General features: G+C 45.9%; 1 protein-coding gene across 1 annotated transcript in view; it reads left to right on the forward strand.

Annotated features, from left to right (window-relative positions):
* LOC308273937 (phospholipase B1, membrane-associated-like) overlaps window positions 1–13,815 on the forward strand; it is a gene marked incomplete at both ends in the record, with an annotated part of 150,002 nt that overhangs the window by 21,904 nt on the left and 114,283 nt on the right. Inside the window, 4 exons of the mRNA XM_080711344.1 lie at window positions 6,283–6,341; window positions 9,241–9,267; window positions 9,976–10,102; window positions 11,877–12,015. Coding sequence (XP_080567470.1) covers window positions 6,283–6,341; window positions 9,241–9,267; window positions 9,976–10,102; window positions 11,877–12,015 — 352 coding nt within the window. The remainder of the gene's footprint in view (window positions 1–6,282; window positions 6,342–9,240; window positions 9,268–9,975; window positions 10,103–11,876; window positions 12,016–13,815) is intronic.

Raw genomic sequence — 13,815 nt, forward strand, 5'->3', positions numbered from 1 at the left:
GCTAAAAATTTTACCTTTACTAAAGGTAAAAAGTTTTACCTTTAGTAAAAATTTTTAAATGACTGGTCAAAAGCCAGCGGGGACAAGGCTCTTGTGTTTGCCATCTCTCTGCTTTCTTTTCTCTCCTTTGGCCACCCATTCAGCAAGGCCCCTCAATACAGCCCCCATCCAGGTACTTGGTACAGTAGTGGCTGCTAGGCATCCCACAACTAACATTTCTGCTCAGATTATGTCATCCTTCAGACTCTTCTAGAATGCCCTTTGCCTTCTGTGTGCTGTGTCCTGGATCCCCAACAACAACTTACAGACATTGCCTTCCTGAGGGTTTCTGCCCCTTTGCTAAGAAATTGATTTTTTTTTTTTTTTTGGTGGTACTGGGGTTCCTGGAAGCCCTTCTACCTCTGGGCTACACTCCCAGACCTATTTTTATATTCTTATTTGGAAACAGGGTCTCTTAAGCCAGCGAGGCTGGCTTTAAACCTGCGCGATCCTCATGTCTATGCCTCCCAAGCGCGGGGATTACAAGCGTGCACCACCACGCCCGGCTTGATCTACTGTTCTTGCCCCCTCTTGGATAACATATGTTTGCATGTCTACCTGGGGGTTTTGCGCTATAGGTTGCATCAATGGAAGCACAGTGTCCCAAACTGATAGCTGGAGGAATGGAATCTGGGCTTTTTTTTAATTTTTTTATTGGTGCATTGTATCCATACATCATAATAGATGGTGTAAAAATCTTATGTAGAGATACATGGACACATCACCCAGTTAGCCCCTACCCAATCCCCACCCATCCCCTCCTCATCCCTTTTTTTAATGTAGCTTTATTTTTTAATATAGCAATTTATCCAAAATTAACAATGATTATCTCACATAACAGATTCATTTGTCTGATATCAAACTTTTGATCACTTAAGAGATAATATTTCAATATTACATTCTTGTTTTCTTTCTTACCAGAGGATTTTTTTTAAGGTGAAACCATCATACTTTATTTCAGGAAAAAATCTATCCTAACATGAAATATGAACTCTAAACAATCTCAAAAAAGAACACAGCTAAAAGATGTACATTTTCTGATTTCAAACCTTATAAAGCTACAATAATAAAAATAGTGTAGTATTGCTATAAAGGCAGACATATAAACCAGTGAAGTAAAATAAAAAGCCTAGAAATAAATTCTTCTATACATGGTCAAGTTATTTTTGACAAGGTTTCCAAGAACATTTGGTTAAGGAAATAATTTTTTTCACTAAATATTGTTGAAAAAGAATACATGAAAAAGAATAAAATTGGACCCGTACCTAACACTATATACAAATATTAACTCAAAATAAAAAGACCTAAATGTAAATCTTAAGACTATAAACTTTTAGAAGAAACCTGGGTCATAAAATTTCACAACATTGAAATTGGCAGTGATTTCTTGGATATGATTTCAAAGGCACAGGCAAAAAAAGAATAAACTTCAAAAAAATTACATCCAAAGACAATGTAAACAGAATTAAAAGTTACTGATAGAATGGGATAAAATATTTCCAAATGCTATTTCTGAAGGTATATTAATATTCCAAATAGAAATCCAGAAAATTAGCAACAATAAAAGCAAAACAATACAATTTAAAAATAGTTAAAAGACTAAAATAATGAATCTCCAAAGATTTTTATATTCTATTTTGCTTAGTTGTCTGCTGGATGGAAAATCTTGTTTCTCTGGTTCTGGTGTGTATTACTTATTTCTTCTTTGTAGTTAATCTCTGAATATTTTCCTAGCGCTGGTTTTGAAGGCATAAATTCCTTCAGTTTCTGTTTGTTATGGAAGCTTCTTATTTCCCCAACTAATTTGATAGATAGTTTTGTTGGGTAGAAAATTTTTAGCTGGAAGTTGTTTTCTTTCAGAGTTTGGAATATGTTACTATAAGCCATTCTGGCTTTCATGACTTGGTTTGGGAAGTCTGGAGGGATTCTAATTGGTTTGCCTCTGAATGTCACTTGGGCCTTTGTTTTTTTTTGCCTTTAAGATTCTCTGCTCAGCTTCTACGTTGGTCATTTTGACAATTATGTGGTGTGGGGAACCTCTTCTCTGATCCTGTCTAAAGGGAGTTCTATAAGTTTCCTGGACCCGTGTATCGACTTCTTGCTCTATGTTTGGAAAATATTCTGCTATTATTTCTTTGAAGAGATTATTGATCCCTTTAGATTCACCTTCTTTTCCTTCCTGTATTCTGATTATTCTTAGGTTAGTTCTCTTAAAATGGGCCCATAATTATTCAATGTCAGATTCCTGCTGTCTTGATTTTTTTTCTAAGTTATAAATTATGTGTTCATTTTTGGAGTGATCATCATCTAGGAGCAAGATTCTATTCTCCATGTGGTCTAATTGCTTATAGTTTGAATTGATGCCTTTATCTCAATGATTGCATCCTTTATTTCTTTTAGACTCTCTCTAAATTCTTTTCCATGTCCTGTATTATTTCTACAGTTATATTCCTGATTTGATCATCTGGAGATCTCTGAATTTCTGTGTTATCAGGTTCTGATAATATGGGGTTGTGGGTGTTCATTGCTCTATTGTTGTTCCTCTTACCCATGATTTCAGAAGTTTGTGCCTTCCCTGGGTGACTACGACTTCACTTAGGGTGTTCTGGATCTTGAGTCTGTGGTAATCTCAGCCACTACTACTCCCTTACTGGGTTGTATCACAAAGTCTCAGACCCAGGGAATTAAATAAGGCTGCACGAGACTGTGGGAATGCCGGGCTGGGCATTTTCCCATGGGGAGCTGTGACTAGGGTGTGGTATCTCTGCCACCGCTACTCCTTCGCTGGGTTGGACTGCAAAATCTCAGACCCAGGGAGATTATTAAAGCTGCACAAGTCCCTGGGAGTGCAGTACTGGGATTTCTCCTTTAGGGGCTGCAGTTTTCACTTATGGTTACTGTGTGTGCTGATCTGGAGCTGTCGAGGGCACGGTAAACTTGCCATCACTGCTGGCAATATGGCGCTGCTACCACACCCTTGGTCGTGAGGCTATCGTATTTCTTTTCTGATTTTGAGCTCTGTTCTGAGTCCCTGGTAGGCGTGATGAGCTTGGCCACTGGGTGTTTTAGACGTTCTTTGCGCTGAAAGAACAGCTGAATTACATCCGAATGAACCGCAGCTGCTCACTTTAGCTCCTTGTTTACCTTTCCTCTCCGGAGACTGGTGATGTGAGGCAAGATGGCGATGGTGCAGCTCCACTGTTGCAGTGCGGGTTGGTGTCTTTTCTGTTCTCTGGTTATACTTCTTGTCTTCTTTTTCTCTGTTCCATGTGTTTACATTTTTTATTTCTCTGCTGATTGTGTTTTCTGGCTATGAAAAGCGCTGATTTTGTGGCAATAGAGATCAAGTGTTAGCAGGACTCATAAAAACTGCTTTTCTTGGTTGCCATCTTCCCACAAGTCCCCGAATCTGGGCTTTTCTAATAAAAAGGTCACTATTGGGATGGACATATTGATAGCATAAAAGTCAAATATAGGTGGGAGCTAATTCCAGCTTAGAAAAACTTAAGTTATTATTATTATTATTATTATTATTATTATTATTATTATTATAGGAGTCACCCAAGTCCATAGTTCTCTTGGAAAGAACACGGAAGCACAGCGATGGCCAGAGGTAAGTGTTCTTCCTGGGGGGATGTGGGGGAGATATGGGTTCCCTCCACTGGCCAAATCCAAATCTTGAACCAGTTGATGGAGACTGTTACCCCCACTTGAGGCCTTAAGGGGATGGGCTAGATGAGCTGCTTTTACAGGACAGCTGGGCTGCCTGGCAGAGCACAACCGTATCTCCTGGAATTTGGGGTTCACCATCCCTGCAGCCTGAGTGTGTTGTTCCCAGAAGTGTCCAGAAAGTGTTATAAATGGTTTTGTTATCTCTGTGACCTTGAAGTAGATGTTGAGAGTTATCTGAAGGCATCTGGGTGAAGTCTTTCCAGGATGTCCACAAGATAAGGGATGAGAGTAAATGCTGTATCTCTTGCTGTAATCAGGAACTCAAGAGAAATTAACTTGTGTATTTTTGTGGTCATGAGATGTGGCCAAGCACTCCATTTACTGCACATTTTTTCCCTGTTGGAGCGTTTCCCCTTCCACTTTTAATTTTTGACAAGATATAGAATCTCCTTTCCTAAAGCCTTCCATGGCATTTCCCAAAGCAGTAGCTGCTCTAGATTCTCCCCAGCAGCACCTGAAGAGGCGCCAGTGGTCTTGAGGACCAGAGGACTGGTCACTGCATCCCTTCTCTGCTCTCAGCATCCCTTCTGGGCTCAGGACATTCCAGTTTTCTGGGAGCATGAGTCTCCCAGTTTTAAGTTTACACAGTTTTCAGCAGCAAACAATGCTTCATGTACATGATTTTGTGTAAATCATCAAAATAAGCCAGATGTGGTGGCGCTCGCTTGTAATCCCAGCATTTGGGAGGCTGAGACAGGAGGATCACGGTTCGAGGACAGCCTCAGCTACTACTTAGTGAGACCCTGTTTCAAAATAAATAAAAAAATAGGGCTGGGGGTGTAGCTCGGAGGTAGAATGCCCCTGAGTTCCATCCTCCTTACTGCAAAAAAAATTAAAAAATAAAAGTAAAAGAGGGAGTGTAGATAGTACAAAATAACAGAATTTTTAAATTTTTAGTCTGAGTGCACTGGATACATAAAAGTTAACATTTCAACTGTAAGTGTACAGTTCTGTGATATTAACTACATTCACATTCTTGTGCAACCATCACCACTGCCCATGTCTAGAACTTTTTCATCATCCCAAGATTTAAATTTTATTCTCTTTCATCTTCTGCTCTCCCTGTCCACACCACTGTTGTAAACATCCTTACCTGCTATCTGCTAAAGATCATTGTCAATAAACACTGTACCCTTTGGCCAGGAGAGTTGGGTGGAGGAGACCATGACTATGGACAATTGATGCTTCTGGATTTTGAGCCCAGATAGAACAAGTGCCCAGTCAGAACCTGCAATACTTTCATACACGACAGCTGATGTTTCTGATGTTTGTTTTCAGACCCTGAAGAATTTCTCATTTTTGTGCAACCCAAAGAAGTTAAGATTGAATATGCCTTTTAAATCAGGTATGTGCCCTCTGGCCATGAGCAGGAAAGACCCAGCATCCCCTCTCCAGCGTGGCCATCAGAGGCTTGCGCCTACTCTCTTGCACCTTGTGGCTATTCAATTCTTCCTCTTCCTTACCCTCAGTCTCTCACACCACCTCTGTTCCTCCCCCCCAAGTCACTTCTAGGGAGGCAGAGAGAACAACACATCACTCTGGGGTAAACCAAATGGCCTCATGTGGCTTGTTTGAGTGCGGCGACCTCCTGGTCCTCACCTCCCCGTGGTTAGGCAGTGTCACAGGAGCGGTGAGCTGCAGCTTGGTCACTCAAGAGGCCTCCCCAGTCCTTTAATGCGGCCATTCTAGCCATTTCCCCTTATAATGGGCTACATGGCCTAATACCTGAATATGATGGGTGCTGCTCCTGAGGTGGTCCTCTTTCTAGCTTTACCATGTGAAGTGGCTGACAGTCTACTGGCGCTGTGTGTATTTACATTGTGCTGACTTGATCAGGGTTTCCGGCCGTGCTTGTTCTTCTGCTCTTCAAAGACCTCAGGTGGAAAAAATAAATGGATGCCCTTAATAGGGAACAGCATCTTTAGGTTTACATTTAAATACCCCATAACACAAGCAGGGAGTTGGTCAGTGGTTTCCAGGGAGAGAGTTTCTACAAAGGCTGGTGGTTCAAGTGGGTCAAGCACACTCCCGTGGGTGCCTTTTGCACACAGGCTGTTTCTAGACATTCATAGGCTTCGACTGTGAGGCTCTAGTGACCTTCAAGCTAAAGTTAACCTCTGGCTACTCAGCTGGTTTCTATTTTAATCTGCTGCCCTCTTATTAATGATGGTCCAGAAGTGCAGAGCCATAGGGTAGAGGGAAATGAGAGGCAGACCAAGGGCCAAACGAGAGGGGGAATTGGGCCAGGAGTGACCTTCCATAGGACACCTTCTCGGGGAGCCCAAGCCCAAGGTGTCAGCATGACCTTCAGAGGAAAGAGGGCCTCTAACCAACATGGCGCACTGAAGCTGCATGGTCTTTAGCTTTGCACACCCATACCAACAGTTTGGACCTCAGGAGCTATGCAGGCTGTGGGCTGTGGGTCCGCTCCACACAGCCCATGTGGCATTCTCAGTCGACATCGTGGGGAAGGTGGGTCTGACCTTAGCACACGGGGTCTTGTCTTCACAGTCCACTCTCTGAGACCTTCTGACATTAAGCTTGTGGCAGCCATTGGCAACCTGGAGACGGTGAGTATTTAAAGAAGCTTGGGGGGGAAGGAGGGACGGGAGGGAGGGGACTGTCAGCACCTCCCATCAGTCAGCTGAAGAACCTCCAAATGAGTTCCTGGTGGCTAGGCAGAATATTCCAAATGAGTTCTAGGCAGAATATCCATCTTGGGAGAGAGCGTTATGTGGGTAAAGGAATCCTAAAATCCAGGTGGGTTCTGATATTTTTTTTCTTTAATCAAATGAATGTCTACCTTTACATCAGGGAGAGAAACTTTTGGGATTTTTTTTTTACTAATAAATGAAATACATAAATCAAGTATCACAGAGTTTTAAAACAATCTTTTAAACTTTCTATTTATAAAATGAAAATCTCTTCCTTGCTTTTTAAGTTAAAAATACATCAATCTTTATCAATTTTAATACATTTAAGAATGTAAAATTTAAAAAATATTTTTACAGTCGGGCATGGTGAAGCATGCCTATAATCCCAGTACTTGGGAGGTTGAGACAAGAGGACTACAGGTTCAAGGACAGCTTTAGCAAGTAGTGAAACTGTCTTCACCTAGAGAGACACTGTCTCAAAGTAAAAATAAAAGAGGGCTAGGGGTTTAACTCTGAAGTAGAATACTCCTGAGTTCAATCCCCAGTATCACAAAAATTATTTTTCTTTAATTATGGTAAATATATACATGAAATTTATTATTTTAACCATTTAAGTGTGCATACTTTTCAATGTGCAAAGTATATCCTTATTGTTGTGTAATCTCCCGAATTCATTATTTTTTTCTTGCAGTACTGGGGATGGAACCCAGGGGTATTCTACCTCCAAGTAACACCTCTAGCCCTATTTTATATTCTTTTTTTGTGTGTGTGTGTGGTGGTACTGGGGTTCCTGGAAACCCTTCTACCTCCAGGCTACACTCCCAGATCTATTTTTATACTTTTTATTTGGAAACAGGGTCTCTTAAGCCAGCAGGGCTGGCTTCGAACCTGCTCGATCCTCCTGTGTCTGCCTCACAAGCACAGGGATTACAAGTGTGCGCCACCATGCCCGGCTATTCTTTATTTTGAAACAAGGTCTTGCTAAGATGCAGAGGCCTTGCTAAGTAGCTGAGGCTGGCCTAAAACCTGTGATGATTCTTCTTTCTCAGCCTCTCAAGTGCTGGGATTACAAGCGTGCACCACCACGCCTGGCTTAGAACTTGTTCATCTTGCAAAAATGAAACTGTCCACCCATTAAACAACAACTCCCTAACCCTAACCCTAACCCTAATTCTCTGGCTGCTGGCAACTGCCATCCTACTTTCTATTTATCTGAGTGCTCTACAGACCTCAGAAAAGGCAAAATCATACAGTATTTATTTTGTGGCTGGCTTAGTGCACTCAGCAGAATGCCCTCATGGGCCAGAATCTCCTTCCTAGTTAATGATAGATAATATTCTATCACATGTGTATCACCATATTTTGTGCATCCATCTACTCTTCACTGGGCATTTGGGTTGCTTTCGTCTTTTGGCTTTTGTAAATAATACAGCTATGAATATGGGCTTACAAATATTTCCTCAGGAACCAGCTTTCAATTTTAGGGATATATAACAAAAAGTGGGAATTGCTAGAACATGGAGCAATTATATTTTTAATTATTTATTTATTTATTTATTTTTTTAGCAGTATTGGGGATGGAATTTAGGGGCATTCTATCTCTGAGCAACACCACAAGCCCCATTTTTTATTCTTTTTTTTTTTTGTGATACTGGGGTTCCTGGAAACCCTTCTACCTCCGGTTTACACTCCCAGACCTATTTTTATATTTTTATTTGGAAACAGGGTTTCTTAAGCCAGCATGGCTAGCTTTGAACCTGTGCGATCCTCCTGTCTCTGCCTCCCAAGCGCAGGGATTACAAGCGTGCACCAGCACGCCTGGCTTTATTCTTTATTTTGATAGAGGCTCTCACTGAGTTTCAAAAGCCCTCACTAAGTAGCTGAGACTGTCTGTGATCCTCGTTTCTCAGCCTCCCAAATGCTGGGATTATAAGCATGCGCCAGCATGCCCGGCTTATTTTTAATTTTTTGAAGATTAGCCGTTCTATTTTTCATAGTAGTTACACCATTTCATACCCCCAGCAACAACGTGCAGGCATCCAGTTGCGCCACACTCTCAATAATACCTACCTCCTGTTTGTTGTTGTTTAGCAATAGAAGCCATCCTAATGGGTTTGAGGTGGCCTCTCCTTTTGGGTTTTACTTCCATAATAGTTAGCCATATTGAGCATCTTTCATGTGCTTTTTGTCCATCAGTGGTGATGTGTTCTTGATGGCCAGGAAAGGGAGAAAGAAAGCGATGTAAAGAGAGGGAAGAAGGGGCCATGCAGGAAAAGGTGCATCCAGAGAGGAGAGAGTGAGCGCAGAGGGGACCACACTCCCGTCAGTCACGGCTCCCCCAGTCCCACCTGCCCTGGTCTTAGCAAAGCTCAGCAGCCCTCGCTGGACAGATGCTTCTTTATCAGGTCTCCCTCTGCTTCCTGTGCCTCCCACACCCGAGCCAGGACATTTTCCTTTTTCCTCCTGTGGCTCCCTCCCAAATCTGCACCCTCAGTTGGTTCCTTGCCCGCATCCACTCCGTCCCTCCTGCAGCCTGCAATCTCCACAGCCTCAGCCTCTCCCTGCAGGCCTGGTCTCCACCCACTACTCCGTGGGCAGTGCCAGCTGACCGCAGCGCCCAGAGACCCTGGGCCTCCCCTCCACCTCGTCGTCTTGAATAGCCAACCTCTGTGGCACTTGGCTTGGACACTGAGCCCTGCTGGGCTGGGCTCCACCATGTTCATGAATGCCACCTCGGCCCGAGCACTGGGCGGAGCTGTCTAGACGCAGAAGTCTCTGTACCCGTTGAGCAGTTGCCAACGGTGTGAATGGGCAGGTGGGCGTGGAGGGAGAGGCCGAGGAGGTAAGGCCTGTGGAGGTGGGGACTTGCCCCTAGGACACGGCCTCGAGCTGCCGGCAGTTGGTGGGCAGAGCTTCCCGTCCTTGCTCTATTCTTTCTGTCCTTGTGATGGAAGTCAATAGGAAAAGAGGCTCCATGTCCTAGATGGCATGATGGATGCTGAGCCTGGGTCTACGCGTCCTGATGCGGGCACTATGGGTCCAGCCGATGTGACTGGATTGCTGGAGGACTCTTGGATTCTTCTACCTTGGGCAGGAAAGCTCCACCCAGTAAGGTTTCTCATGTGCAGCCCTTGGGGACTTCTACCCTTCCTTCCCATCTCTGAGAGTTCTTCTGTTCACGTCTGATATGGGCCTGACAGCTCCTGCTGCCACTTCCCTGCCACAACCTTCCCCGGTGAGCCCGAGGCCCACAGCGACGAAATGAATAAAAGTCTGTAGTGTTACATAGAGACACAGGTGCCATAGAAGCCTGACTAGAATCCCAGTGCAATATGTGTTGTTTGTTTGTTTACCTAGCTGCCATAGAAATTTTCTTTGTTCACTATACCAAATTCTTTGAGGGTAGAGCCCGAGTCTGTCTTAGCTCTGTGTCCTGGTGTCACAGTACCCGCCATAGGCAGCGAGTGAGTGAGGAGAGACAGCGGGCAGCGGAAGGCAGAATCAAGTAGGAGTTTGAGGGTGTTCCTCTCCTCTCTGTGACTTCCCACAGAGCCCCCCTGGCCTCATGGCCTATCCTTCTCTGCTTCTCTCCTCCTTTCATCTCCCCCCACCCTCCCTCACCCACTTCCTCTGGGGACAAGATCTGCTCTTCACCAATTATCAGAAAAAGCAAATTGGTGATACTAAGACATGCCATGTCTATATTTGAATCAGCGGCCAACACAGAAAAAAATCTAATAAATGTGTGTGTTTTCAGCTTCTCTTGAAAAATAGGGTCTGTAAGTTGTCCGCCATATTCCTAGCGGCCCACATCAGCTCAGGCTGGCAGAAAGCGCCCACTCTGGCCGGGCTGTCCACCCAGGAGGCCTGCGCTCCTCCCCACCTAACCTATCCAGCATCTGTTCACAACCCTGTCTTACGCACTAGTGTGCTTTTTGTTTAACTTGTCACCTCTCCCGGGAGGATCACCTTTTCTAAGTCTAATTGAAGAGCAAAGGCTTCTGCCCTTAGAGGAATTTCATGACAGCCTGCTTCTGTAGAGGGCTCAAGAGATGTGCACCAGTTCTATAGCTGGACATCAATTGAGCCTGGGGTTAGGAGAGCTGGGCTCTTAAAAGTGCTGGGTGTAGGCAATCAGGCAGTGTGTTCCCTTCACCACCTCACCTGGCATCCTGTCTTTTAGAAGTTTTGCGAAAGAGAGAGAATGTATGTCAAACTGTGAAAATGCTACTACTAATAATAACTAATACCTGCTGAGCATATTCTATGTCCCTGGCGTGATTCCAAGCATACCTAGAGGTTGAAAAGAACATGGCACTTGATGGGGGGTGGGGAGGGGTTCTTGTCCCCAACCCCACCATCAGGACTTCTCCAACAGGGAATGGCCTGTATTGTCTAGCATTTTACCAATGGGAAAGTCAGAACCCCATTTTTCATTCAGAAAATATCCAATAATATACATTGAGTCCTTTCAACAGGTCAAGCACTCATCTAGGTCCAAGGAATGGAGCCAGCACAGTAGAGGCAGACACTGGCCCTCGTGGCACTTGCTGACTGGTGAGGGAGACAGACAATAAGCAAAGTTCATTTTAGATTATGCAGGTTCACTAGTAACCAGACTTTAGGGGGGCATTTAAATTTAAACTTTAAGGACAATATTCACCCCTCTACTGCTCAGATGCCTGACAGACATGTTGCTAGGGAACTGATGTTTTCCCTCCCTACAAAATGAGCAGGGTGGGCTCTGTCCTCCTCTGGATCCAGCGGGTCTCTCTTACGGGCAGGAGGGGTGTTCTGACCATCAGCGTGGAGCCCCGGGAGAGGCTGTGCTGCCTTTTCTGGCTGTTTTGTTAACACCAAGTCTTTTGCAGCTTCCAGACTCTGGGACAGAACACCTGGAAAAGCACAAAAGGTACCTGTCCTGGAACACAGCGAGCCGAAAGGCGCCTTGGATCTCCGCAGATCTAGTCTTCTTGCTTGATTCACAGGGGAAGCCAAGGGCGAGGGAGGCTGGGGCCCTGGCTCAAGGCCCCCCTGGGGGCAGGGGACAAAGCAGGGACCAGGACCAGCAGCTGACCTCCCAGCCCAAGACTCCTGGCTTGTGAATCCTGGTGGTTCCTCTGGGTGATGTGGGGAAGGAAAATGGGAAGGGCCCAAAGGCTGGGATCTCTGCCCCTTCTTATTTATGTTGCAGTGCTGGGGATGGAACCCAGGGCCTCTTGCGGGCTCGGTGAGCGCTCTCCCTCTGAGTTACAGGCCAGCCTGGAAGTCCTGCTTCCTTGGAAGCCTCTCTCTTGGGGAACTGTACAGGGTTTGGACCAGGGTCATTTTATAGTGTATCCCTTTCTAGCTTTGAGTCAGCTAGAGCCGGGGAGAAGGGTGCAGAGGGAGCTGTTTGCCTCTTTGTTTTGGGCTGCTCTGTTGCCTTTGAAGTGTGCCTCTGACATCCAGAATCAGAGCAAGGCTGGGCCGCAGGGCCCGGAGGGAAGGGGCTGCAGGGCGTGAGCAGCGCAGCCCAACACCTGCTTCCTCCCTTCTGCCCGCAGGATGGGGGAAAGGCGGCAGCAGACCTGCCTGGCAATGATGACAGGTGAGTCCTGGGCCCTGCTCAGATTCCAGATTATCTCCCATCCTTCTGACACAGCAGTGCTTTTGTTAAATAAAGAGGATGCACTCTGTCTGGCCACCTTACCACCAGAGCTTGGGAAAAGGTGAAAACATCTGAGATGACAGATGAGGGAGTCTGAGGAGGGAAAGTCATGGAATGGAGGTCGTGACAACTGAATGCAAAGGTCTCTGGGCAATGAGAAGCTAGTAGGCATTGGGCTCAGGTTGAGGGACTCCATGAGGGTCTGGAGCCGGGCTGGGGTGGCTGGGCCAGAGTCCTGAGGCTCCTGCTTCTCCAGGGCAGGACTCATGACACCCTCATCTAGGAAAATGTCCTGATCCATTGTTCCACCACTCCTGCCCTGGGGGAGGATCCAGGTCTAATTTTCAGTCTACTTAACTTTAATATATTTCTCACTTATAATATAAATACATCACCAGGGGTAAAGAGCAAATGAAGGAAGAAAAAGGCAGCTATAATCCCACTATCCAGAGAGAATTATTATGAACATTTTGGCCTTTCTATATGCCGACGAGCTTATAAATATACTGTCTGTAACCTGGGCTTTTCAATTTAATATGAGAGGTCCCTTCTGACCCTATGAAGTCATCCTAAAACCACAAGTCCCGGGACACCAGTGAGTTCGCCTGGTGAGTAACTTCTCCGATGGCTGGTGCTCACAAATCAAGAACAAGGGACGCCACCTTTCAGGGCGTCATTAGAGTGAGTGACTTAGCGACGCACACGCTGCGGAGCTGACACTCGCTGGAGTGATGAGCAGGTGAGGTAGCTGGCGCCCTGTCAATCCAGCCAGTGAATTTACATGAAGGGCCCATGAATTATTAGGTTCCCGGAAAGGACAGGGATGTACAAGATACCAGCCCCTCCTTCAGAACTCACAGTGCATAGGGAAGGCCGAGGCTGCTGTCCAGCCCTCTGTCACCAGATTGACAAATGAGGGAATACTGCTGGCCACAGGGGATGGGGGGTCCCCGGGAAGAGCCAGAGCATTCCAGGAGAGGTGGCTCACCGTCTTGGTGGCTGTCAAAGCTGTGTTGGGCACTGGCCTTGTTGACCTTTCAGTGGTAAGAAAAACAAAATGAAGTGGTTTCTTTAGGAGATGCCTGGGAAGGCAGGATACAGTTTAGTCCCTGGAGCCACAGATACACCTGCTGCTGTTCTGATTTCTCATCTTGTCTTCATGTTTTCCCTCCCTCACCCTCTGCCACGTCTGGTCGCTTCTCTTGAAGCACACACAGTGGCCAGGAATCCCAGCTGGCCAGAGTGAGCAGAGCAGGCGGGGAGGGCAGACTCTGCTGCAGAAGCCCTCAGAGGCAGGGTTTACCCCAAGCTGCCAGAGACAGGGAGGCAGGGAGAGAGGAGTTGTACCGTGCGCCTCTGGACAGCAGAGTCAGCAAAAGGAGCAGTTGTCCCACCTGTCCCAGGAGAACGTGCTCTAGGGACATCCAGGCCAGTGTAAGTGTCTGGTGGGGCTGGCCGGGGCTCAGGCCATCTGTCCTTCAAGGCCAGAACTGTAGAAAGCTCCAAATCTAGCCATGCCCACCATGGCTGTGGTTCACCATGGCCTTTTACAGATGGAAAACTCAGTGTCAGGGGAGGTAAATGGACTTTGCCTAGGTTATGTGTTCAGTAAGTAGCAGAGTCCCTGGGAACCCAGGTGGCCCAGCCCATGGCTCTGTCCTTCTGACCCCAATGCCACCAGGGACCCCTAAGAGAACTTAGTGGAGACAGAGCAAGAACACAGAAGACAAGATGACCAGC

Source organism: Muscardinus avellanarius (assembly GCF_963383645.1).
Source record: "Muscardinus avellanarius genome assembly, chromosome: 15".
In the NCBI taxonomy this organism is placed as follows: domain Eukaryota; kingdom Metazoa; phylum Chordata; class Mammalia; order Rodentia; family Gliridae; genus Muscardinus; species Muscardinus avellanarius.